This window comes from Diadema antillarum, unplaced genomic scaffold, assembly GCF_040938485.1.
Source record: "Diadema antillarum isolate AM-2024a unplaced genomic scaffold, OU_Dant_1.0 scf00000043, whole genome shotgun sequence".
Classification (NCBI taxonomy): domain Eukaryota; kingdom Metazoa; phylum Echinodermata; class Echinoidea; order Diadematoida; family Diadematidae; genus Diadema; species Diadema antillarum.
Window position 1 is genome coordinate 1,911,842 of NW_027270932.1, and position 25,812 is coordinate 1,937,653.

At 38.2% G+C, this 25,812-nt stretch overlaps 1 protein-coding gene across 2 annotated transcripts in view; it reads left to right on the forward strand.

Annotated features, from left to right (window-relative positions):
• Positions 1-2,431: 2,431 nt before the first annotated feature.
• LOC139713289 (polypeptide N-acetylgalactosaminyltransferase 10-like) overlaps positions 2,432-25,812 on the forward strand; it is a 30,882-nt gene continuing 7,501 nt past the window's right edge. The window contains exons 1-5 of one of the 2 annotated variants that reach the window (XM_071625036.1): positions 2,432-2,826; positions 13,607-13,796; positions 21,773-21,893; positions 23,351-23,461; positions 24,385-24,606. In XM_071625036.1, coding sequence (XP_071481137.1) covers positions 2,541-2,826; positions 13,607-13,796; positions 21,773-21,893; positions 23,351-23,461; positions 24,385-24,606 — 930 coding nt within the window. In that variant the 5' untranslated portion in view covers positions 2,432-2,540. The remainder of the gene's footprint in view (positions 2,827-13,606; positions 13,797-21,772; positions 21,894-23,350; positions 23,462-24,384; positions 24,607-25,812) is intronic. The other variant, XM_071625041.1, reaches the window with a different exon arrangement.

Below are 25,812 nucleotides of genomic sequence, written 5' to 3' on the forward strand. Positions count from 1 at the left end.
GTTCGCACCCAACGCACCCCCCCTGGTGACGCCCATGCACTGTTTCAAGCATGCAATGTAATACTGTTTCACTATGGTGTAACAACATACTGATCATCTTTGTGGTTATTAAGATATATACAGATTTGATACTGCAAATATGATTTTGTTGTTGGTATTGTATGATTATCATACATTTTTGTGTTTATTTGTATGTATGTGTTCATGCAGGGCCTCCAAGAACAACAGTGTTTAACCCACTTACGGAGCCACCCTGTGAAAATAAAACATATAAATAAATAAATAAATAAATGTGCTTAGGAACATCAGTATTAAGCGCTATATAAATGTTATTCATTATCATTATCAGCTATCAGCTTCTCTGTTAAATTCAAACATCTGGTCAGTACGAAAGAAGGACTAGCAAAGGTTTTTGTATAAACTTTAGACTCAGAGATTTTAATTTCATTCAAATCTTTGTATGATCCTATTTAAGTATTACAAATTCCTCATTGTCTTCTATGCTTAACCAAGTATGAAATTATAAAAAGCATTCATCAGGGGGGTGTTTCATCAACATTTGTCAGTGCTGACAATCACCATAGTAACAGTCAGTGACCAGAGCATCTCATCCAATCAAAACCAAGGATTTTGCTGAAATTGTCAGCGCTGACAAATGTTGATGAAACACCCCCCAGGAGTGATGATACAAGGTTTTATGGCAAAAATAGGAGAAGGTGATAGATACAAACAAAAGTGAAATAATGCAAGTAGTTCCTTTTGCTTTTGTACATACCCCTGGATCACCCTTCTCTTTAATTTAATCTCCATTAATATGATCTGTCTGTTAAAGGTCCATTCAAAATAGTGTCAATTCAGCGCTTCCTGCAATAAATATTATGAACATATGTCATGTTTGATCGACATGTATGTACTATAGAGTTAGTGTAACAGGAGATGTAATGAGAATTGAAAGGGAGTAAGGTACTATCCAAGATACACTCTTTGCTCATCTGCAACTTTTAGACAGATGGATTTTCCATTCGACACCTGTTGTTTTGATCACAAAATACTTGTATAAGTGGGGGTGGGTACCCATTACAAGGGAGCTCCTGTGCTAGAGGCAGACACCTCATGACTGCAGCCAGCCCCGCCTCCCCTTTTTTCCCACCGCCAGGACGCGTGTGTCGGTGTCTGCCCTTAAAGGCAAGAGACATGTAATCGTCATCACCTGGTCCTCACACCAATGTGTCAAAGTGACGCTCCTTCTACCACCCTGTGAAATGACTTGGACATATATAGCTGAGAACACTCACAGTGCAGTGCCCCAGCCAGGGAGAATGTGTCTTGTAATTTGTGAGCCTTGTCTTGCAAAATTTGAAGTTTTACCTTTTTGTGAGTGTTTTTGTTTGTTATCCGTTTTGAATGTATGTTAAAGATATCATACTGGCAGGTCACTTTACTTCATAAAGTATGTTGACTACGTTGAAAAGACAGTTTCAAAGTTTTATCTTTTTAGTTTGGCCAAAGAACTGCTTGCTATACAGTACTCTCCGCATAATCGGGTAGGCTCGGGCAGAGCGTTTCTTACCCGATTAAGCAGAGTACCCAATTAACAGAAGAACACGTCTCATTCACAATTGACACACACAATGTGTATTTACATGCATTGTGCACTGCACCAAACACCTACACTGTATGCTTAACACGCGTGCTTGCACGGCACATTGTGCATACCTTACACTTGCTCAGTCGCGAGCAATGATTTACACTCTTTTTACGGACAAATATGTCTTCAGAAAACTTTGTCCGTTTGACTATAGACTCCTCCCTAACACGCAGGCGTTTTCCGAAATGAACACATCTCTTTGCGTGCACTAGTCACATAGAACGTCGGGTTACTTTTCGAGAAGTGACTCGGGAAAAGCAAAATTATATGGAGCTGGGGCATGGCCTGATTTTCTTTGCAAATTTCCCATATTGTGAATGTTGTTGCGGAGCAAGGGAGGAGCGCAAGTGTGTTCAATGTGAATGCCAGTTACATGTGTAATGTTTGTTTTCATGTGGTAAGTCAGTACGTGTACATGTGTTTTCATGTTTAATCACTCCCCAATTGATCGGTCTTCTTTGCAAATTAAGCAGAGAATGCGATTAGCCATGGAAAATTTGACATGCATAATTTCTTTAAGTGTTATATCTGCGATAAAATGTGGGTACAATGTAGAAATTAGATGAGAAGAAAATTATTTACCCATTTATGCGGAGAGGCAACCCAATTATCAGGTAATTTTGATGTGCATTGGAACTGACTCTGACATTACTACCCAATTAAACGGAGTACCCGTTTAAACGATACCCGATTACGCGGAGAGTACTGTATTTGGAATTTACTTTCCTCCCATTTACAAACAGCAAAAAAGAAAAAAAAGCCTTACGAATGTGAAATTAAGCTTTTTGCCAGCTTTTGTGTTCATACTTGTAACTAGTTATTGGTTAGTCCAAAGAAAAGTTTTTTTGAGGTTCACATACCTTGGTTGGTAGAGGTCTATATTTAATTGAAGATGTTATTCATTGTTTATCTAAACACTCAAAATCATTGGCTCTTGTGTTCATGTAAGCTGCAAAACTGTATTTTCTATCTTCCATTTGCTTGTTACACAGCATACCTGAAAGCCCCTCTGGATGAGTACATGCAGCAATTTCCAAAGGTGAAGATCATTCGGTTGCCACGACGAGAGGGGCTGATCCGCACCCGCCTGCTTGGAGCCAAGCCAGCTACTGGGGATGTCCTTCTCTTCCTGGACTCTCACTGCGAGGCGAACTATAATTGGCTGCCACCACTTTTAGGTAGGAATGATGAGTGGTTATAGCAGGAAAACATGATATACATTGAGGTCCAATGGCACTTCATATTCAAAATCAAACAAAAAGAAAAAAAATGGTGACAGTATCAACAAAGTAGGTCATGAGGTGAGAAAGTGTTTTAGAGGAACATTCATTTTGTCTCACAGATTTGTTCTAAGTATTCTTTTGTGAACTAAAATGAAAAGGACTTGATTACATCAGCCACATTAATGTGAATGATTGTTTGGTAGTAACAACTTGGCAGCAATGATATTTTAGAGATAGGAAGTTGTAGTTACTACATTGTTGACCAAACATATGATTTTCATCATAGTTTTATGTACAAACTGCTGGGGTGAATTCATTTGACTTTACATGTGTAAATTTGTAATGATGTTGTTTTGAGCAGCATTTGAAATAAGAAGATGGGTTGTTTAATAGTTTAGATATTAATGTAAATGAGGAAGAGAGGTTCACAGTAAAACCATATGTATGAAGTCCTTGAAAGAAATGTTGTTGGAGAAAGAAGACCCTAGAAAGGGGAGAAAGAACATTATATTAGATAAGAATTTGATAAAAGTGGGCACTTCTGTTAAATCTTGTCTCTCAAGCTCCAAACTGCACCGATCTTGCTCTTGGTGATGAGGGTCAATGAACTGATAGTCAGTGAGCACACAGCATTCCCATCCATCAAGCAGTCCTCCCTCGTTCAGAGCGACATCAAACTTTAATGGCTAGAAGTAGAGTATGAAATTGTATTTTGTGGGGGAGCAACAGAAGAGAAACTTGTCATGTGTTGAGAAACCATCCATTTCCATGAGTTTGAAAAGCTGGAAAAGAAAGAGCTCTGAATGGGAAGTCCTTGATGGTATCACATTCCCGTAAAGTGTACTTCAGGTGTTAATATCATCATTGCATTCCCCCTGCCCCGCCCCCTTTCTCATTAATTGATGCCTACCCATATTTCATCCTGTCATCTCATGCTCTACATGTATCTGTAGAATCTCTTTGTGTCTCTTCTTTCTCTATGTGTGTCCTATGTATTTTCTATTTTGGTATTGATGCTGCAACTTGTGCCATTTCAAACGGGCGCATTTATATTTCACAGCATTCTCACTTATGTATGTGCCAGCAGAGGAGAGTATCTATTCATTCTGCACTTGTGATGGTAGTGCCTTTGTATATATGTGACCGTGCATCACAGAACAAACAAAAAGTCGCACCCCTTGATTTTACGTGAGGACTCAAAACAGGTGAAATGGGTCAACTAAGTCAATCTTGAGTTTTTCATATTTTCTGAAAGAACTATCCTTCTTCTACATTATTCTTTGTTTTGGGATCATAACACAAATGGGAAAGTGTGTTTTTAGCAGTTTTTCTACAACCCTTTTTTGGGGGAGAGTAGCGTGATCAGGTGTGTCTTTGAGGCCCCTTTTCATTTCTTGAAATCCTTTGTACACTCTTCACTTTCAAGTCTAATAACTTTTGAAAGGATAATGCTACTGCTTAGAAAGTTGCCATTAATCATGGACAGAGTGTGTTAATATAACATGCTCAATTTCAGCTTAATCTGATAATCCCGTCAATGTTGTTGCTCCGGTGGTTGACATCCTGTGTTTTATCCCTTTCATCGGCTTGGTGAAAGATTAAGCGCTTGGTGAAAGATTAAGCGCTTGAATAGACCCTGTACTTCAGAGCCTCTTTTCTCAGTTCACACTTTTCCAGAGTGTGTGCTTTCTTTCCGATATTTAGGTAGGTTAGCGGAGTCCATTTGAATTGAGTTGTACATCATTTTAAAGCTTAGAATCTGCTCTCTCAGAATCTGCCCGTAACTAAAAATCCATGGGTGGCGACTTTTTGTTGGTTTTGTGATGCAGGGTCACATATTTACTTTAAACCAAATTGTCTTCAGTTCTCCCAGGCATTTTACCCATTATTTATGCCATTTGTACATGTCCTGGAGGCTCGCTCCTTCCTCGACCCCTCCCTCCCCCCCCCCCCCCCCCCCAAATAATGGAAAAAATAATGGAGCTCTTTATCTACTTGAGGCTAGTCCCACATAGAGTAAGGCAGTGGTGTTACAAAGATAGCATATTTGTGTTGTAATGTCACTTTCAGCATACAGGTATTGAGAATACAGCTGTGTGAATTACTATCAAAAATTCATTTTCTTGCGATCCAGTGTTTGTTGTAATAAACTATTTACTGATGATGCAAACTGCTGGACTTTTTTTTATGCCCCCGCCAAACGAAGTTTGAAGGGGGTATATAGGAATCAGCGGACGGTCGGGCGGTCGGGCGGTCAGGCGGTCGGTCCGTTGCAAATCTTGCGTCGCGAACTACTTCCTCAGTTTTCAACCGATTCCCATAAAACTTGGCACAGATGTGTGCCTTGGGTTGTAGATGTGCAAGACGTATTTTTTGACAGTACCCAAAAGTACGTTGCCATGGTAACGGCATATTATGGGCAAAAATGGGTACAAATCTTGCGTCGCGAACTCCTCCCACAGTTTTTGATCAATTTTTATGAAATTAGGTACAGATGTTCATCTGAATATGTTAATGTGCAAGACACATATTTCCACAGTGGCAAAAAGTGCGTTGCCATGGTAACGGCATGTTATTGGTAAAATATAGGGCAAAATGCTTCATGGCAAAACTGCTTCATCAGTGTTCTTCCAATTCTCATGGAATTCATATTGAATGTTTGTCTTAGGATATAGGTCAGCATGACACATTTCTTGACAGTGACAAAAAGTATGTTGCCATGGTAACAGCTCACATATTATGAGCCAAAATAATGGAAAATTTTGTGTTGCAAACTACTTCCTCAGTTTTTGCCCAATTTCCATGAAACTTGGTACAGATGTGTGCCTTTGGTTGTAGATGTGCAAGACGCATTTTTCGACAGTACCCGAAAGTACGTTGCCATGGTAACGGCATATTAATGGCAGAAGATCAAGGAAAGATCTTGCGGATTTAACTACTTCCTCAGTTTTTTGACCAAAGCTTATGAAATGTTGTTTTGACCAAAGCTTATGAAATGTTGTTTGGCGGGGGTATAACCAGTCGCTGTAGCGACATTTCTAGTTTTATCCTTTAGTAACATTTAACTAGGCTGAAAATTACTAGGGAAGTCTTCCATGGGTTGAGACGTGCGTTATCACCCTGCCATTATATAGGCAATATACTGTAGATGTGATCTGCACCTATACCATCGATCAAGATGTGCTTGGGTAATTTCTCGCACCTCATCAGCACCTGGGGTAAGGAAGATGTCTTCCTGTGGTGTGGCTGGTCATTATCAGCTCATCACCATGACGATTAGAACTCTCTGGATGGGGGTGCCTCCTGGGAGAGCCCAATGGCAAGATGTCTGGAAGGTGTATGTGTGTGTGTGTGTGTGTGTGTGTGTGTGTGTGTGTGTGTGTGTGTGTGTGTGTGTGTATATATATATATATATATGTGGAGGGGGTTGTAAGGCTCCACTAAGAGAAGGTTTTGCTGATTCTTATATATATTTTTTTCTACCTACCAGTTTAGTGTAGTGTCTACCATTTGAAATCCTGTTTGATTATCTATAGCTGCAGGATAATTCCTCGGACACCACCAGAAAATTTATGATAAGCATCGCTGTAGTCCACTGTCACCAGAAACAAGTTGCTAAGAACACTTGCGATGGATAAGATCTAGCGGAGAAAATCATATCAGGGCCAACATTTTAACAGTCCCAAACTAACGTCAGTATTTTCATGTTCTCAACAGATTTGCTCTGACTCATAATTGCCTGTCACACAATCATAGTTTGGTAAATATCTTTTTTAATAGTTTGCAGCATAGCCATTCAGTAGTATTTGGAATTGTTTCAATTTATTTAGTAACTTTTGCAACATTTGCTCCTGCGACAATTGCTCTGGTCTTAGTTTCTCCAAGGACTTAGGGTTAGGGTTGTGATGGGATTTAAGGTTTAGTTTGACATGAGGATTAGGATTAGGGTTAGGGTTATGTTTGTGGATAGAATTTATGTTTGGCTTTAGCATGCAGATATTTCATGGGAGCAATTGTCGCACAAGCAAAATGTCTGGAACCTGTCAGTCCATATGAACCAAAATACATTGAATAATTTGAATGATCAATCATAGACAGCAGAACATTGCATGTGATAACACTTGTTTCATGACTGCAGTGGTACTAAAGTGTCGTGTAGTATGTGGGCATGGCAGGGTGCCAGCAAGGAATGCATGATGAATGATTTCATAATCTCTAGTAGTAAATAACAGGAAAATTTTGATGACATATTTTCCACCTCCACAAGATGATTTTTTTTTTTGCACCTGTTGACTCACTGCATTAACAAATGACAAAAGTCATATTCATCATGTCAATATTGCATGTGTGTCAGGCATCAGACCGTTTCATCAGATAAGATCGCTGTTTAACCAAACTGTCCACATGATGTTTTATTTGCAGCACTTCTAGGTATTCTTTGCACTGATGCTGTTTTGCTCTAAAATAACATCATATAGAGTCTAAAACAGTTTATCCAGTGCATTTTCTTCCAACTATTCTTACAGCATTCATATGCTGATCTCCCTCTTACTCTTGATTCCATGAATTTTCTCAACTTTGATGAAAATTGGAAATGAACACTTTAGTCATAATTCAAACCCAGATGTAATCAAAACATTCATTATAATTATTTGTCATAATCATTATAAAGCATGAACAACAAAAGCATGAATAACAATAGAGCATGCAGTAAGAGATGATATGATTTTCACATATACTGACAATAACAGTGATCTATGCAGAATATGTAATGTCAGGTGAGTAGTTAAATATATTAATCTCATGGCTAATCCAATTCCATCTTGGTTAATGGTATCACCTCTGCGGCATCTGTCTTGCTTGAGTGTTTGACGTGTCTGTCAAACAAAAACCACCGTCAATTGCGGTGGAACCCACGTCGGTGGTAGGATCAGGTAGGCACTGTTTACGCATTCCCATCACCAAAGCCACAGTTCACACCTTCCCGCCACCCACATGACCCAGTGAATGGATGTTTGTTGGGAAAGGTGGCTATTTATGTGGACCTGGGGAATATAGCGCAGTGGTGCACCTTTGATACTCATAATATAACTGATACTCATAATAACTCCAGGTTGGGCCATAGAAGAGGGGAAAAGAGATGAATAAACTAGATCATCATTCCCGCGACACTTTCTTTCCATGAGCCATTCTTTTCACGCATGTCTCTTTCTTTACATACCAATGATTTGGTTTAGTGAATTCTCACCTGGTGCTGCCCTCTGTGAATGTGTGTTTTTTCATGTCCTGGATCAGCTGTTTTCTCATCATTCCATATGGAATGCAGAGCAGCTGGATGGTATTCTGAAGTAAGGTTTATTAAGACCCTGCACCTATTTAAAATGAGACACTATTTTTAACTAAGCCTGACTTCGATTATGACTACAGTCTAAATGTGGTCCTAATTACTTCCAGTTTCTGAAAGTCAGGATTAGTTGGAGACTACTGTATATGCCAAATTTTTCGTGAGGTTTTTATTTTTGTGAATTTCGCGAGTCAGGTGCTATTCGCGAAATTGAAGATACGCAAAAAAGTTGACTCTGATCTCAATATGAATGTGACGTACATGTATACATTTCTCCGTTCAGTTCAGTACTCCACGATCGCGAATTTAACCACCCACGAAATCATCGGAAAGTCCAGATTCGCGAAAATTTAAACTCGCTACATATATGGCGTATGCAGTATATCTTATTTGAGACTCAAGATTAGAGAATGTCACAACATGGCTGCTCTCTCTTTCACCATGATGGAAGTGCCTGTATGTTTCTTCCCATTACCAGCAGAGCACAAAAAGAAACGAAAAACAATGAACCTCTAAAAAGGTTTACAGTGCCATGCATGTGGATATTTTTCATCTAATGCGTGTCCACAACGACTATGTTTGCTTCATTGCAACCAATCAGTAGGTAGTAAGCAGGGCACGTCTTTGCCCGCGTCATACTAAGTATTCAGGACCATCCCTTCGAAACTGGCAAGTTTGGTGGAACTGTTCATAATTCTTTCAGGGATGAAACTCATCTCAAAAAATGAGAAGTATTACACTTGTTCCTCACCAGGGAGAAGCACGTATCATCTGACGTTTTCTCCACACTCTCTTGCAGCCGTCTTGGCTGGCTTTGAATAACAGAACAAAACAAAAAGAGCTGCAACTGCCACATTGAGGCAGACTGACAAATATTACGTATGCATACAGCGGCACGGGCAAGCAGGCGATGGGGATAAGATTTCATTACACAGGAGAGTGAAAAATTGGGATCTGATGATAAGATGCCCTTTTTTTCATCTTTTTTTTTTCTTTCAATGCATTCTATCTTCGGCGTGTGCTAATGTGAGAGCACATGATTAATGATGGACCAAGCCTGCAAACCCAGGTCCCCAGGCCCGTTCCTCTCTATCCATCTTTACTGACCTCTCTCCAAGCCAGAGGAACCCTGACAAGCCGAAGCAATTAGAATGTGGGAGGGGATACCAAATGTAGCCAGAAAAGTTACCAAACGCAGTAAACATAAAAAATTATTCATCCTAGTGGGAGGCGGATGAAGATGTCTCCATCCACAGGGAGACATCAGTGGGACTATAATCTTTCTGGACTGGCAGACGTGAAGGCATGAGCTTGAATATATAGACCAGACAAACTGAGCAACAGAGGGTTTCTTTTTTCTTTTTCTTTTTTTTTTTCTTTTTTTTTTTTGGTGGGGGTTAAGTGAGAGAGAAAATGGAAAAAACAATTGGAGATCTAGAAATTAAAGAAAGGGAGGTGAAAAGATGGAGTGCCATAGATTAATCTTGGAGTTATTTGTAAAGATAGAAAGAAAGAAGAAAAAAAAAAGAAAGAAGAAAGAGATCAGAAACACTACCAGTGAGACTGTAGAAAGATACACACATGGTACATTCTCATAAGATGTTTCCACTGGGGAATGATAGTTTGCTCAAGGTAACCAGGCATATTCCATTATAAATTTGTTCTCTATTTTTTTGTTCTCTATTTTTTTCTATTTAAATAAATTGACTAATTTAAATTGAAAACCATTAAAAAATAATATGTAAATTCAGTTTAGTAAAGTAAAAAATCAGGCTTCATGTAGTATATAGGTGCATATGCAACAATGGAGGATATGTATAAAAATGGTCAAGTTTCCCCATTTGAATAGTGTGAAAACTTACACAGGTCCTAAATATGCAGAATGAGCAGGTGCATTATTTACCCCTAAGGTACCCGTAGGGCCTTAAGAGGGCGCTTTTTCATTTGTCTTGGTGAAAATACTCTGAACAAAAAAATGGGCATATGCTCAGTGTGAAACGTATCCCTGGTTGCCTGGATTGAAACACTACAATTTCTCGGATTGAAGCCATTTGTAAGAACGCACATACACACACACCACACAGCACAAATGTCACACACACCACACACATGGAATGACTGTTGAGGACTGTTTGGTCATTTGAAAGAGGGTTGCTGTGGTTGGATTAATTCACAAATTAGCCATCAAGTTGGATGATCAATCTTCCCGATAATCACAACTCCTGATAAGATTGGGCCCTTAAACATTCATTCATTCATTCATTCATTCATTCATTCATTCATTCATTCATTCATTCATTTTTTCCATTAATCTTGCCAACAAAACTTTTACTTGTGTGTTAAAATTCCAAATACGTATAACTACTGAATTTCTTATGACAGAGCCACAAGAGTTGTGTCTACTTCATTCAGGTGCTTCCATCCATCTCTTCACCCATATTAGTATTTTTACAGCAGTTCCTACCTGTCATCTCCAACTAGGCATGCTAATTCTTAGTCCATTCTGACCCCCTTCTCTCTGCGTCCCATTCACATTTACACAAACAACCCCCCTCCCTCTCCTCCTCCTCTCTCTCTCTCTCTTTCTCTCAACGTCTTGTTTGTCTCCCCATATGTGAAGGGAGGTTTTCGTTAAATTGATTTTAAGAATTCATGAGAGCTGTCTCAATGATGTATGACAAAATTTGGGTGCCCCCTTTCTTTTTTTTTTCTTTCTCTGTGCAAAGCTCGTTAACTGGGGGCTATCACACTTAAGCCAAATGGGTATGGGACAGGGGTCTGCCACTTTTGTCCAACATTCAAACGGTCCATGATATCTAGTCATGTATTTTCCTTTTCTAACAGTAGACCTCTTTTCAGACTATGCAACTGAATGACAGAAAGTCTTAATATTTTTTTCCTCCTTTCCTTTTTACCCAGACCCCAGCATGAAAGTAGAAGTGAGAATCACACATTTTGGGTATATTTCAGCAAATTGTTATGGTTTCAGGATATTTTTTTTTCTTCTTTTTTTCCTTCTTCTTCTTCTTCTTCTTCTTCTTCTTCTTCTTCTTCTTCTTCTTCTTCTTCAACTTCCCCAGTGTCATTAAGTAAAAGTAACAATCATACATTTTGGATTGATTTTTGCAAATTGTACCTGTTTTAAGACTAGAGTTCTGTAAGAAATGAAGCAACACAAAATCTATGTGTGTATGTGTGTGTGTGTGTGTGTGTGTGTGCGTTTGTGTGTGTGTGTGTGTGTGTGTGTGTGTACCCGGCCCAGATAGCAAAGTGAAAGTGATGATCATACATTTTGAATTCTTTTTAGCAAATATTAGGCTGTATCGATCATTGTGTTTTGCACAATTAATAGCTGGTTCATGTAGGGGTAAAAGGGATATGCTAAAGAGCCCTGAGTGAGAGAGGAACAGTTTTCTTGGGGCAAACCCTTCATGACTAAGATTTTAATTATCGAAAACAAAGGGACATCATATGAATGACCTGAAATAAAGGATTTTCACTCATCTGACACTGAATCCTGTTCATTGTCCAGAAAAGAGGCATTTAATCACAGTAATGTGATGATCATGTTTGCAGGGACTGGGACTCCAACTCTCAAGTTTCTGGAGGGAGGTCTCCTGCTTTGAGGCCACTTATGAAAATCTCCCACCTCCCATTCGATTTTGAATCTCTTCACACTGGCTGTGCTTCCTCTCTCTTAAATTTTAACTTTATTCTGCTAAACTTTTTGTCATATCCCTATGTTCAGAAATAAGACTAAGATAGCAATACAGAGCACCTATAACCCTAGATTTCCAGGGCCCTTCAGTGGGCACTGGATTTCCCGCAAGGGACTTTGCATCTGTGATTTATGCTATGTGCACATCATCTAGTTTGTACACGTTTGCTTGATCAGAGTCTCCAGTTTGCTAGGGGGTCCAGGCGGGAGAATCTCCCATTCTAAGAGATGCAGTGGGGTTGTAGTTTCCGCAGAGGGGACCATGGTCCAACAATGCACTGTATTTATTGTGGATGCTATTGGCTCTGAGAGCTGCCACCTAGCCGAGTTATGAATCCACTGCACAGAGAGTTCTCTTGACCTGAGTGAATCCAATTCAATACCTAATGATTAGCCTGTGAATTACAGTTACCTACATCAACAGTTCTGAGGGTTTTTTTTTCCTTCTTCGTTTTTCACTTTTTTTCCAAGTGTATATAGGGCAGTAATCAGTACTTCAGTATGACAACAATTACTGGGTAATTATTGTCTGTTTTGATATGTGGGACACAATGAAATGAGAATTCTTGCGAGTTATAATGATTACTTTGCTGCTTGACCTGGTAATCACTTACCGGTAGTGACCACACATTACTCTGTAACTCAGTGTGTCTGCTGCTCAGTGTGAACTAGAGTGGTCTTATGATTGTTCGGGGCCAAAGATTACAAAGGAAACTCTACTCTGTGTTCAAATTCATATAGATTTGGAAGAACAGTTGAATTAAACAAACAGGCCTAAAACAGTTGCTTTAAAATCAAACAGGAAGAGAATGGTTTAGAATACCGGTACAAAGTGTGACTCTTTTTTTCGCAAAACGGCAGTATCGGCCACATATGATGACATAAATGGTATCTCGGGGTACCAAATGAAAATCAGCCATTTTGTTGAATTATTTTTTTTTTTAAAGAGGTTGTACTCTGGGTTGCCAAAAAGTGGGAATTATTTTGGTGCTGGAGCTAGCAGCGGCGCTAGCCACTACACTGCAGTGCACTGAAGCACACGCTATTGCTAGCACAGCGTGCCATGCATGCATCGTATAACATGCAGTGGCATGGGAATGACTATGTACACGCACACACAGTGCATGCATTTCTCTGCAGCTGTCCTCGAGGGGACGTGAGGTGGCACTACACAACGCGGTAACCCGGGGTACTACGGTACCCCGGGGTAACGCGTGATGCATCATATGTGCAAATATTAAAGACAAAACAATAATGGCATTGCGGCACATTTCAATTAGTTTTTACTAGGGAAAAATGAGAATCACTGTGTTTATTAAGAAAATATCATCATTTGTCTTGTCAATCATGTGCATGTCCTTCAACAAATGCTTTTATAATGAAATGCTCCAGACTGATACAAACTTGAAGACCTAACCCTTGCTAAATCAGAGCAGCCAGTTCTCCCCGATCCTGGAAACATAGGTGTCTCTTCATATCCAGACAAGAGAATAACATAAAAGCCTCTGAGATTTTCACCTATGGAGATGCCTGTGATGCACAAACATCTTGTTCCTGATTGCTCTTTAGACCTCCCCAATAATGATGTGGGAATGGGGGTACCACCCCTGTGAAACATATCATCAAGACTAAACCCATTGCAAGAGACCTCCTTTGTTTTGTTTTCCGTGCAGAGCGCATCGCCCTCAACCACCGCCGCATCGTCTGCCCCATGATTGATGTCATCGGCAACGAGGACTTCCACTACGAGTCGCAGGCGGGCGACGTGATGCGCGGCGCCTTTGACTGGGAGCTCTACTACAAGCGCATACCGATCAGTGAGGCAGAGAACAAGCGCCGCAGTCATGAGAGCGACCCCTTCAGGTAAAAAAAAAAAATTATAAAATTTTTCCAAGGCTATGCCAACTTTTTGCTCATCATTTTTTTAGCAATATTTGCTTAATTATTATTAATTATTATATGCTTTATAAACGTGAATTATTATTATTATTAAATTGATGATGATGATGATGATTATTATTATTATTGTTATTATCATTATTATTATCATCATCATCACTATTATTTTTTAAATTTCAGGACTTATAATTGCACAGTGCAGAAAAAGATCTTTAAAAAAGAAAAGGAAGAAAGAGTGGGATTGATGATACAAAAGTAGACAAGAGCAAAGGATTGTATTGTGATGGGAATGAATAATTTGAGGAGAAAGAAATTATTCATTGGTCTCAGTGGGCATTCCTTACAAACGATAGAATATGCCTGCTTTACAATTAGATTGAGAGCGAGATACAAGGACACATACTGACAATATATCTACAGAGGCTCTCAGCCATGGCATTGTACATCAGTACAAGCTCATTTTCTAAATTAAGAGCATATTTTGTCGTAGGATTTTTGTTGTTGTTGTTTTTTTCCCAGTGGCAGCAGTGTTACGATACTGTGAAATGCAGCATAAAAATCATCAGCAGAATACAGTCAGCAAAGCAGTCACACAGTATGTCTAGATTTGTAACAGTACGCTATTACTGAATGCCAAGTGCTTGTGTATAACCAGTATTATGATTAGAAGGCAGAAATTAAGATGATATCTGCAACAAGGTACATGACATATCATAGGGTCAACACCTGAATACTGCTTTGTTTTGAATCCAAAAGAGGAATTTAATTCACTTGAATTCAGTTCAATGTAATTTATTTGATTGTCCAATAAAAATGTTGCAAGAAATTCAGTGCAGTGTTTTTACATGTATACATGATACATGATGGTGTTTAAATTGGGAACACAAAATAGTACATCATAAATAAATACCTGTACATGCATATTAAATCAAATTGGAAGAAATAATCATATAAAATGTGATTTTCATAGATTATTGGAAATATCAATCATAATTTTGATACTCATGTGAAGATATAAAAAAGCACACAAGTTCAGAGAGATTTTGAAATCCTTTATGAAGTGTCATATTGTTCAGTTATCTAACCAGTATGGTATGTCTGACAGTTGTAAACAACTCAGATGCATCTTTTAATGTGAGCGGTATTAAGATGGAGATTTGAAATTTGAGCACATGGATTGATTTCAGCTGTGAATGCAGAATTTATGAATACAATTGAGAGTCTCTCATTCTCCCTCTCTTTCTTTCTCATAAGTGTTGTATGTTGCATAAAATGCAGCCAGGGATACATTTCAAGAGTTTTTTTTGTGTGTTTTTTTTTTTTTTCTTGAATTGGTCTTTGCATATTCCCCACTACCGCCACTAGCTATATGTCGTAATATCCCCTGAGTGGGGCAAGCCATTTGTATTGTCATGAATAAACTATCCTCGGAGAGCATGCTACTTAGCTTTGTGGCCCTATGACAGTTGGCAATGCAGTTTCCCTGTAAGATCACGGGTTTGAATATTTCATCAGACACGCTCACCAGCAGTCGAAAGCGTCTATTATGAATTGATTCTGGTCTGCTGTTTAGGGCAGTATGCATACGAAGGTCAGCTGGAGAATGAAATAATAAAGGATTTTTATCCAACTTGTATGAAATTAGATTCTGATGCAACAGTGGCACTGGATAACCCATTACTACTTATCATATGAATTTATTTCAAATTCTAATTCAGTTGGAACTCAATAAGACTAGATAGGGTACAACTATGTTAAGACAGTATGGAAAAGAGATAAAACTGAGAAAGACAGCGGCCTATTTAAAGCTAGTGAGGGATATCTCAAAATTAAAAATCAGATTAAGACAAAACGAAAATGACTTCAGCATGATTTACAAACAAAACACAAAGCCTGTCCGAGAGAAATTACCAATTCACCTGTCAATGGCAATGCATTGTAATAATAATAATAATACATACATACAATTTCTATAGCGCCGTTCTCCACTTTGATTAAAATGCTCAAGGCGCTTTACAATTGTACATCAAAGCAAACAGACTGAAGATACAAGTACATCACCGTAATAGAAGAAGATGAAGAAGCAGAAAAAAAAAGACATGAAAATCTGTCTTCAAAAGACACTTGTAGGCAAAACCTCGAACACACAGCCTAGTTATTACTTGAATGGAAGGGAAATATGTTGATTTCTGTACATGCTGACTCAGCATTTATTATACTGGCTCAACAAAGTCTTTTTAAAAGCAGATTAAACTGTCATGTTTTTGGCAATATTCAGTGAGCTTTTAGAATGTGCTATAGTTTATATATTCAATATTTTTTTCCTCCAATGTTTGATATTTGATGAACAGTGTTAAATTTATTCAATATTTTCTATACCAGGTATTCAGTGTTTTTCGGGGTTAATTCAAATCGTTAACTTTGCTGTAGGTAATTCAAGGTGACAATACCTCAGTCAATCTTTTGCCAGTTGGGTATCATTTGCATAAAGTTTGATTTTTAGTTTTATAAGCCATTGAAATTTAACAACGATTAACTTTCTTTTGTTTGTATTTGTCGAATTGAACAGTTGTGTTACATTTACAGGTTGACTATATAAGAGTAATATTGGTGCCAAGATGAGGTTGCCATTTATATGAAGTCTTAAGTGATCAGAGACCTTATTTGATGTGTCATACTGTCATTTGCTGTGACAGTAGCTGGTGTTTGGTTTCATCTCCAGTGTGCAGATGCTTCTGAAAACAGATATTTTGGTTTACTGTACATAAACAAACACATTTTTTTTTCAAGATTGATAGAGTGACAATGAAAAAGTAGATACAGTGACTACTGATTGAATCTTGAAATATGTTTTTGATGTGTCCGTTTTATATAATCATCAAGACAGATGCTTCCTACTACTCACAGAACTCATTGTTGTCTTGCCCAGCATGAAGTGTAAAAATTAGGCAAATCAATATATAAGAAATCCGTATGTATACCAGAATTAGGAGAAACACACACACACACACACACACACACACACACACACACACACACATGCTTACACAATGATAAGTTAGCCCATCAGAAATAGGGGCAGATCTAGTTTTTTGCTAAGGGAATTTGACCCAATGATGATGGGTCATGACAAGCAACAAAATAAAAAAAAGAAGTATTCACATTTTTTTTTCAGGCACCTCTCTTCCAAAATCAGCTGACAAGCAAAAAAAAAAAAAAAACCAAAGAAACCAAAAAAAAAAAAAAGGGAATTGATAGGAAGGAGGGAGAGAAAGTTCTGCAACATTGCCAAGTGAATCATTCCATTATAGGGGAAGGACGCAGATTTGGACGAATTACATACTGTCACTTCTCATTGGGTGAGTTGTGCAAAAAAAAACACCCAAAAAACATTAGCTTTAAACTCGAGAGATTACCATGGGTGTGTGTATTCACCTCATGCGGAGTGCCACGTCTATGTTAACAAGCACAGGATGTGTGCCACATCTTTGTTTACAAGTACAGGATGGAATGTCACGTTCATGTTTTCACATAGCAGGCAGTCATTGTCCATGCCAGTTGATCTTAACCAAGGAGGTTTAAGAGATGGAGTTCCAACTGGCTGTAATTATTCAAACAGTTGTCACGTTTCTATTGATGTAAAAAAGAATTCCACAGGTGCATCTGTGCCTTTGGTGACGGGGTTTGATGCCACCGTCTTGCTGAGCAATCTGAAGATTAATTTTGAACGTTAACTTAATGTTGGCTGTATTTTGCTTGTTTGTGTATCAAATGATACGAAATCTCACTTAATGACAAAGCTCATTAAACAAAGGTCAATCCCTTCAAGAAATATGTGCAAAAGTGTAAATCAGAGCTGTATCATGTGAAAGTGTTTAAAACTGTACCGTCATGGAAAGCCAGTTTTATCACTTTTCCACTTGATTCCTCCAAATAAAACTGATATCAATCTTCGAGTATAGTTATATTAAGAGATATATCAGATTAGTGGCCGGGCACGGCCAGTCGAGTAATTTTCATTTTCATTTCATCATTTTTTGAGCATGGAAGATGTTAAATTACGATGGTTTCAGTTTAAAATAGTTAATAGAATTTTATATACAAATAAGATGTTGAATAGAATTGGATTGGTTGAAAGAAAAGAATGTTCATTTTGTAATGTGCATGTTGAGACTTTAATACATTTTTTGAGTGAGTCTCAATATGTTTATAGATTGTGGGTTGAAGTAAGAGAATGGATTAATGTTAACACAGGGTTAGAAATAACATTTACGACGGAATATAAATTATTTGGTTTTGGGGGTATTAACAATTCGGCATTGAATTGTATTACCATGCTTGTGAGATATGAAATTTATGTTTGTAAAATAAGAAAAATAATACCTCGTTTTGATTTATGTAATTATAGTATAAGGGAATGTTATGATAAAGAGAAATTTATTGCAAGAAATAATCATAAGTTGCAAGTGTTTCAGAAAAAATGGTGTCTCTTCAGACACCTTTTTTCTTGATGTATATTGTATTGAATTCGAAAAAAGTATGATGTTATTTGAAATATGTTGTAATACGTGTACAGATGAAAGAGAATAATGAATATCCCAGTGAAGGGGGGGGGGGGGGGGGGGGGAGTAAAAAAAAAAAAATGCGCAATTTCTATTCTCGCAACCCCGTGTCTTTACCAGTATATACCACCTATCTTTTATAAGTAGGGATGGCGAAAAGTAATTACCATCACAAAGACATATTTTCGTTAGAAAGTGGCTGATGATTATGCAATGAGACATGAGTCAATTGTCTTCCTATCTGCGCGGCAGATCCAATTTGCCACATGCTTCAAATACTTTCGAGTGGCGGCATCGAACGTGACTTCAAAGGAAATACGACAGTTGTGACTCCATTCTCTTGAACCTCCTTGATCTTAACATATCACTCCGCAAACATGACTGATCCAGTCATCGTATTGGTAGTCCTCAAGCATTTTTACTTTATTAGTTTGCCCGACTAGAAGTCTCTTTCTTTTGGAGTCAACTCCTGTTTAGAAATATTGAATTCCATTCTTCAAATACATTTACTGGATGATCATCACAAACAAACAAACAAACCATTGAAACAAACCAAAACAAAAACAGGTGACAAAATCTGGAAAAATTTGAAAGTCATGTGAAAGAAGCGATCACTAATCTGTCAAAACAAAATACTTGCATGTACATGCCTTATCTTCCTTCTAAATACTTTAAACATTAACATTTATGCAGTATGAAAATTTTCACACATTTTGCAAGACAAGAAACTAGCACAATAATAAAAGCACAAGAATTTTTTGCTTGTCATATGTAACACTATTTCATACTTTTATTCCACGGAATTAAGAACACACAAAATTCATCGTACCCTACCTAGCTCAAAAATATTACTTTGATACAAAGTGCTTACATTTTCACTTTTACAGTAGTACGTAGATGTAAGTGTTGTGTCGTGATGTAGTGTACAACATTTTGATAGCATTATGCAGTAGCTAGAACATCTCCATCCCCTTTCCCCCCATGCCATGTCATTATACCCCAAGTGGCAATGAGACGAGGCCTTGATTGATTTGACAGCCTAGGGCAGACTAAATAATGGAAAGGTTTCTCTTCTAGCTCTTTAAATCACCCATCCCTCATCAGCTTTTCCATGTTACTCATTTTACCTACTTTTTTTTCCCATGTTTGCTGTAGATGTGAGATCTCTTTTTCTCAACAAACGTTGAGTCAGCAACTCCCACTTCAAATCCCTCGTATTATTTTTTTTGTCACTCATTTTCCTTCCCCATTAATATGATGGACTTATGCAAGACCTCTTTTTTATTTATAAATAACAAAAATGAAGTCTGAAAAAAGGATCTATAAATATTAGCACCCTACTTTAGTGTGGTAATGTTGACTCTTTCTGCTTCCGTAGGTAAACATGCATTGTTTAATTAGCATGAAGTGTCTTTGTTTTAGGAGAGCTGCTACTGTTTGCCCTTAGGTTATTGAATAGCCAAATCAAATATGCCTGTAGAAATATGAGTTGAACTGATTGATAGGTTGCCAGGTTGCTACTTGTTGATATTTTATGGCATTCTTTTTTCCCCTCCATTTTGGCAAACTGATGCACCAATGTACCTATCTAGCAATCCATTCAATAAATAGGCATGATATTCTGTAGATTTAAATCTTCATTTCCTATTCTTTTTTATGCCTCCGCCACGAAGTGGTGCCGGAGGCATTATGTTTTCGGGTTGTCCGTCCGTCCGTACGTACGTCCGTACGTACGTCCGTACGTCCGTCCGCTTTCGTTTACGCGATAACTTGAGTAATATTGACTTGAATTCTACCAAACTTGGTCCAAGTATAAAGTATGATGGGGCAATCAGTTGATTAGATTTTGGGTGAAATCCGTCAAAGGTCAAAGGTCAAGGTCAAATCATGAAGTTGTATCCGTTTACGCGATAACTCAAGACTGGATCGAGCAAATTTTACCAAACTTTGTCGGAGGATGATGTAGGATAGGGCAATTACTTGATTAGTTTTTTAGTGAAATCGGACTGAGGTCAAAGGTCAAAGATCAAGGTCAAATCCTGAAATTTATCTGTTTACGTGATAACTCAAAACTGGATGAAGCAGCTTTCACCAAACTTGGTCCAAGGATGATGTATAATGGGACAATTAGTTGAGTAGTTTTTAGTGACATTGGCAAGAGGTCAAAGGTCAAAAGGTCAAGGTCAAATGCTAAAAATATTGCTATTTCCCCCATATGCAATGTCCGCATTTATTTTCTTGAAACTTAGTGTAGACATGTACTACTGCATAGAGATTCTCCAGAGTTTCATGTCATAAGGTCAAAGGTCAAAAGGTCAAAGGTTAGGTGAAAATGTTGTAATATCACTTTTCTCACAAATGGTTCAATGTATCTTCATGGAACTTGGTACATACGCATGTACTGACTGGCAGAGATTATCTAGGGAATTTAGGGGTCATAGGTCAATAGTCATGGGGTCAAAGGTCAAGGTCAACTCCTCAATATTTTATTATTTCCCTCATACACTAGTATATAAAATGCTTGCATTATTAGTTTTCTAATTTAATATATACATGCATTACCTAATGGAGATTCTCCAGGAAATTTCCAGCCAGAATGTCAAAGGTTGCCAAAGGTTATGGGTCAAAGGCCAGGTTTCAATGCCCCCCCCCCAAAAAAAAAAAAAAAAAAAATATATATATATATATATATATATATATATATATTGTACTGTAATTACACTCTTTCTTCATACCTTGGAAATTACTCAGTGCATAAACTTATAAAAGGGTCTGTCAGAATTCAAGTAAAAATTCTCAATTCCCCAAATATGTGTACCTGCATTCTTTGACAATTATAGCAAACCCAGTTCAAGGAAAGTGAACATTCAAGTCATTTCTGACAAACCTGTCATATTTTTATTTTTTTGCCAGTTATGTGAAACTGTCATGGATCACACATTGTGAAGACATTGTACTATACCCCTATTGGGAGAATCATGCATTATGGCGGAGGCATCAGTCGCCATAGCGACATTTCTAGTTTCTTTTTAAATCTGTACACAATTTACTGCTTCCATGTGGTAAAATTATCTGAGAATCGATATACTATTTCCTATCATCTGTGAATGACTTGATGAAGTGACCGTATCTTGTGTAAGCATTCATTTTATTTCACAAAACAATAAGCTTATCAAGCTGAAATTGGAGTACATACATGTATGTTGTATTATTTTTAATTGTTACAATTCATGTTATTCACAATGATCAGTATGCAGTATATTAGCCTTATCTAAAAGAGAACAACCTTGGTTGCATACTTTCGATAAATAGTAATGGTTCATGATTTCGGTAATAATTCTGTCTTTATTTCATTTGTTTTTGATGTCTTGTGTCCAGGACGCCGATCATGGCTGGTGGACTGTTTGCAGTGGACAGGAAGTACTTCCTTGACGAGCTAGGAGGTTACGACGAGGGGCTCGAGATATGGGGAGGGGAGCAGTATGACTTGTCTTTCAAAGTGAGTAGCAATGACCAGGTAGTGTGTCGCCCTCTATGTTCATCACTAGCCAGGGCAACTAGGAAAGCAGTTCAGACAAACAAATTGTTGACTAATGTAAAAGCTGTTATTTTTGCTAATTTCATACATTACTGTTGAGCGTGATTTTAACAACATGTGAAAATATCGCGAATGGACAGGCATTAGTACACTTACGATAGTCTCACTGTCAAGTCGCGAAAATATCTCGTGAAAATATCTGTGACCTCATTTGTGAAAATAACAACTCTTACAGTATCTGGTCAGTTGTCAGCTACTTTAAGTAAACTGCTGCCTGTCGGCCAATGTGTGTTAATTTTGGATTCTGTTGAGTGATTTTTTTTTTTTTTTTAATGTCAGGTTTTTATCATTTTATTAGTTTTGATTTGATTTGTGTGAGAATATGATGCAGTATCTGTATGTACATCAGCCTCATACCTTGGCTTCAGTTTTCAGTTTACAGTGCAAACAATTTATCTTTAATAGCCGTATTTCCTAGAACAGTATGTCATTAAATCTCTGGCATTATCTGTGCCATCGATTGACTTGATGATTTCCTTATTGTAGTAGGCCTCCGTTGGTCGTCATTGTTGACCATGGAGAGGGAAATCAGTTAATATTTTATGAAAATGTTTGTGCATTATTGAACGTTTGAGGCTGTGATAAAAGGCAACATAGCTCGAACAGCATCAGCAGTGGCTTTCATATGAGTTCAGTATGGGAGTGGTGTTCTCTACCACAAGAGGTATATTAAGTATGAGAGGTTGGGATGTTAAACCCACATGAGCTTTACATATCTTGGTCCTTGATCTTAATCTTGGAACAATTGAAGAGCGTTTTGTCACCTCTAGTATTATAGCATGTACAATACAGCCATTTCATAAACCCATGAAATGGATTTATAAAAACGAGTCTCAGGATCTCTGTAATCTGATAGATGAGTGACTGATCGCAATATAAGAGTAGTTTTACTACCTCACCATGTTTGCACACTGATTTACATTTTTTAGCCATGCACCTATAAAATTTTTTCTGGCAATTTTTTTTTCCCTGGTAAGTTTTTGCATTGGCTTGTGTTTATTGGTTCATAGCTTCTTGTAAGTTTTCTCGTGGATACATGGCTCAGTGTCAGTAGAGACATGCTGGGAATATAAGTTTAAGGTGCCCACTTTATTACTTTGTTGCGCACCCATTTTATAAAACATATGATACACATTCATGTTTTATGAATGGATGGAATGTGATGCATTCATTAACCCTTGAAACAGTCTAAAAGTGACAAGTTTACACCTTATTGATTTGAACCACTCCAAAGTTAACTTGTGCTTCCAGTTCGCAGTGATCCACTCTTGCCTGCGCATCGCAGATGTAGTATCCCATGATGCCCATGAACTGATGTTCTAATACTGAGCTGTCATTCTCTTGAATTCTCTTTTCAGGTGTGGATGTGTGGAGGGGAAATGGAGGAGATTCCGTGTTCGCGGGTCGGACACATTTATCGAAAATTCATGTCATACTCTGTTCCAGGTGGGGCAGGGGTAATCAATAAAGTGAGTACAGGTAGTTTGGAATTGCACTGTAAGAATCTGAAAGTATCTGCCAGATTCACAATAGGAGAGTACGCAGCTAAAATTTTATCTTGTTGTTCAAGGAGTCAGAGCTACAGGATATCATAGGTGAAATGATTACGCAACCTTTCAACCTAGCTTTGCATCTGTGTTATGATTTGATGTAGTCAATTATCTAAAACCAAATCCAACTTTAAAGAAGAAATCTGGCTGATTTTGCAGACTTTTACATTTGAACAACTATAAATTGGTTGTACTGGGTACAGAGTTTCAGAATTGAAACTCTGATTGGGATAAGGAATAAGAATTTTTTAAAAATTGACAACAAATCACAATGAACTAGGATGATGACATACTGTAGCAGCTTCACCATAAGAATGCATGAGTGGGGGCTCAAGGAAGCAGAGCAGAAGAAGAAAGCATGCATGAATTCTACACAGGTGACCTTATCAAGCAAGTGGTATTGAGATGGAATTATATTTCTACATTTCTGAAATATATGAGCCTCCTACTCATGCATTCTAATGGTGAGCCCCCACTCATGTGTTCTTATGGTGAATTCATGTAATTTGTTTTGGGTTTTTCAGAGCATTGGTCTCTCTGCTCAAGGACCACAAATCTAAACATGGAGCTGTCAACTATTGTACTACATGATGTAAGATTATGAAAATCGCCTGGCCTCCCCTTTAATATGGTGTGGGGATTTCGCTTTAACTTTGAATACACTTTATGTCTTTGATACAACTAATTCAGACTGGTTCTGTTTTAGTAGACTTCTTTGACAATACATGAGGTGGATGAAGTCATACAATATTTCTCACATCAAATTTCTGCTGCACATTGCTATGAAAGTCATCATGAGTGGCCACATTCATGAGTGACTGTCCTTTGTAAACCCGCTTCAGAACTTGCTTCGCGTGGTGGAGGTGTGGATGGATGAGTGGGGCAAGCACTTCTACCAGCGCCGGCCCTACTTGAAGGGCCAGAACTTTGGCGACATCAGCAAGCAGCTGGCCCTGCGTGAGAGGCTCCACTGCAAAAACTTCACCTGGTTCCTCACCGAGATCGCTCCTGACATCTTACAGTACTACCCACCAGTGGAGCCTGAGGGAGGGGCAAAGGGATATGTAAGCATGACAACAACAATCCTAGCAGTATTCTGCCTCATCCGTGTAGTGGTTTCTATTTGTGACCTTGCACCACAAAACCACCAAAAACGCACCAGATGAGATTTCTTTAGTTGTGATGAAATTCTGGAGGAGATGTTCCACTTGACGTGCTTCTGTATTTTGTCTTTGTCAGTATGTGTGAATGTCTTCGCTGTGTGTTATTTGTAGCCCATAGTCATTTCCACTGCTTGCTGGTGTGCCTTAACGTAAACTGTTCATTGTATACATGTGAATTAGATGCAAAAGTATTTCCACTCCCCTTGTTATACAAATAATGTGAGCTCATTTGCTTTGAATACTGGTGGCAGCTGGTCTCGGATGAGAAGGAAAATATATATCATTCATTCATCAACACACACACACAAACACTTTCCATACACTCATGCATCTTGCAAGAAAGAGTCGAGGAACACCAGGTTCAAATGTCCGGGCGACAGGACATTTTGATGACAATCATAGAAACGAACAGAGATCCCTACAATGTACATTAAAAAGACACCACAGTAGTTCTTTCACACCTTTACAATGAATTTAGCAGTAGGATGTGCTATTTTTACAATGTACTTCCAGCCATTTATATTTGACTTCATGGGTTTCCATATCTATGACAGTAGGCCTTGTTCCTGTAGAAGATAAAAGGAAGTGATGGGCATTATATGTGAAATCTTCAGTAACACAGATGTTTGTCAATTGAAACTTGTCCTATTTCCTACCAAGATTCTAAAATCCAAGTAGACCTTTTAGAGGACACAACAAGTTACCATAGACAATAGGTTAAAAGAATGTCTCATGGACTTTGCACATCTACTTTGATCAGTTTTTGTGAACATTACTTTCCAAACAAGGGTTGGATTGCTCAAATAGGTTGTCTGTCCTCCTCTTCTTTTTAACTTATCAATTGACTCCATCTCCTCTTCTGACTCTGATGCTGATTTCTAACTCCTCTTCTAATTCTGACTCCAACTCCTCTTCTGACCCTTACTCTTTTGCTGATTCCAACACCTCTTCTGACTGACTTTTCTGACTGTGGCACTGACTCTAATACCTCAAAATTCTTACTCATGACTCCTCTGACTGTGGCTCTGACACTGACTCTAACACCTCTTCTGACTCTGACACTGATTCTAAGACCTCCGACGACTCGACACTGACTCTAACATGTCT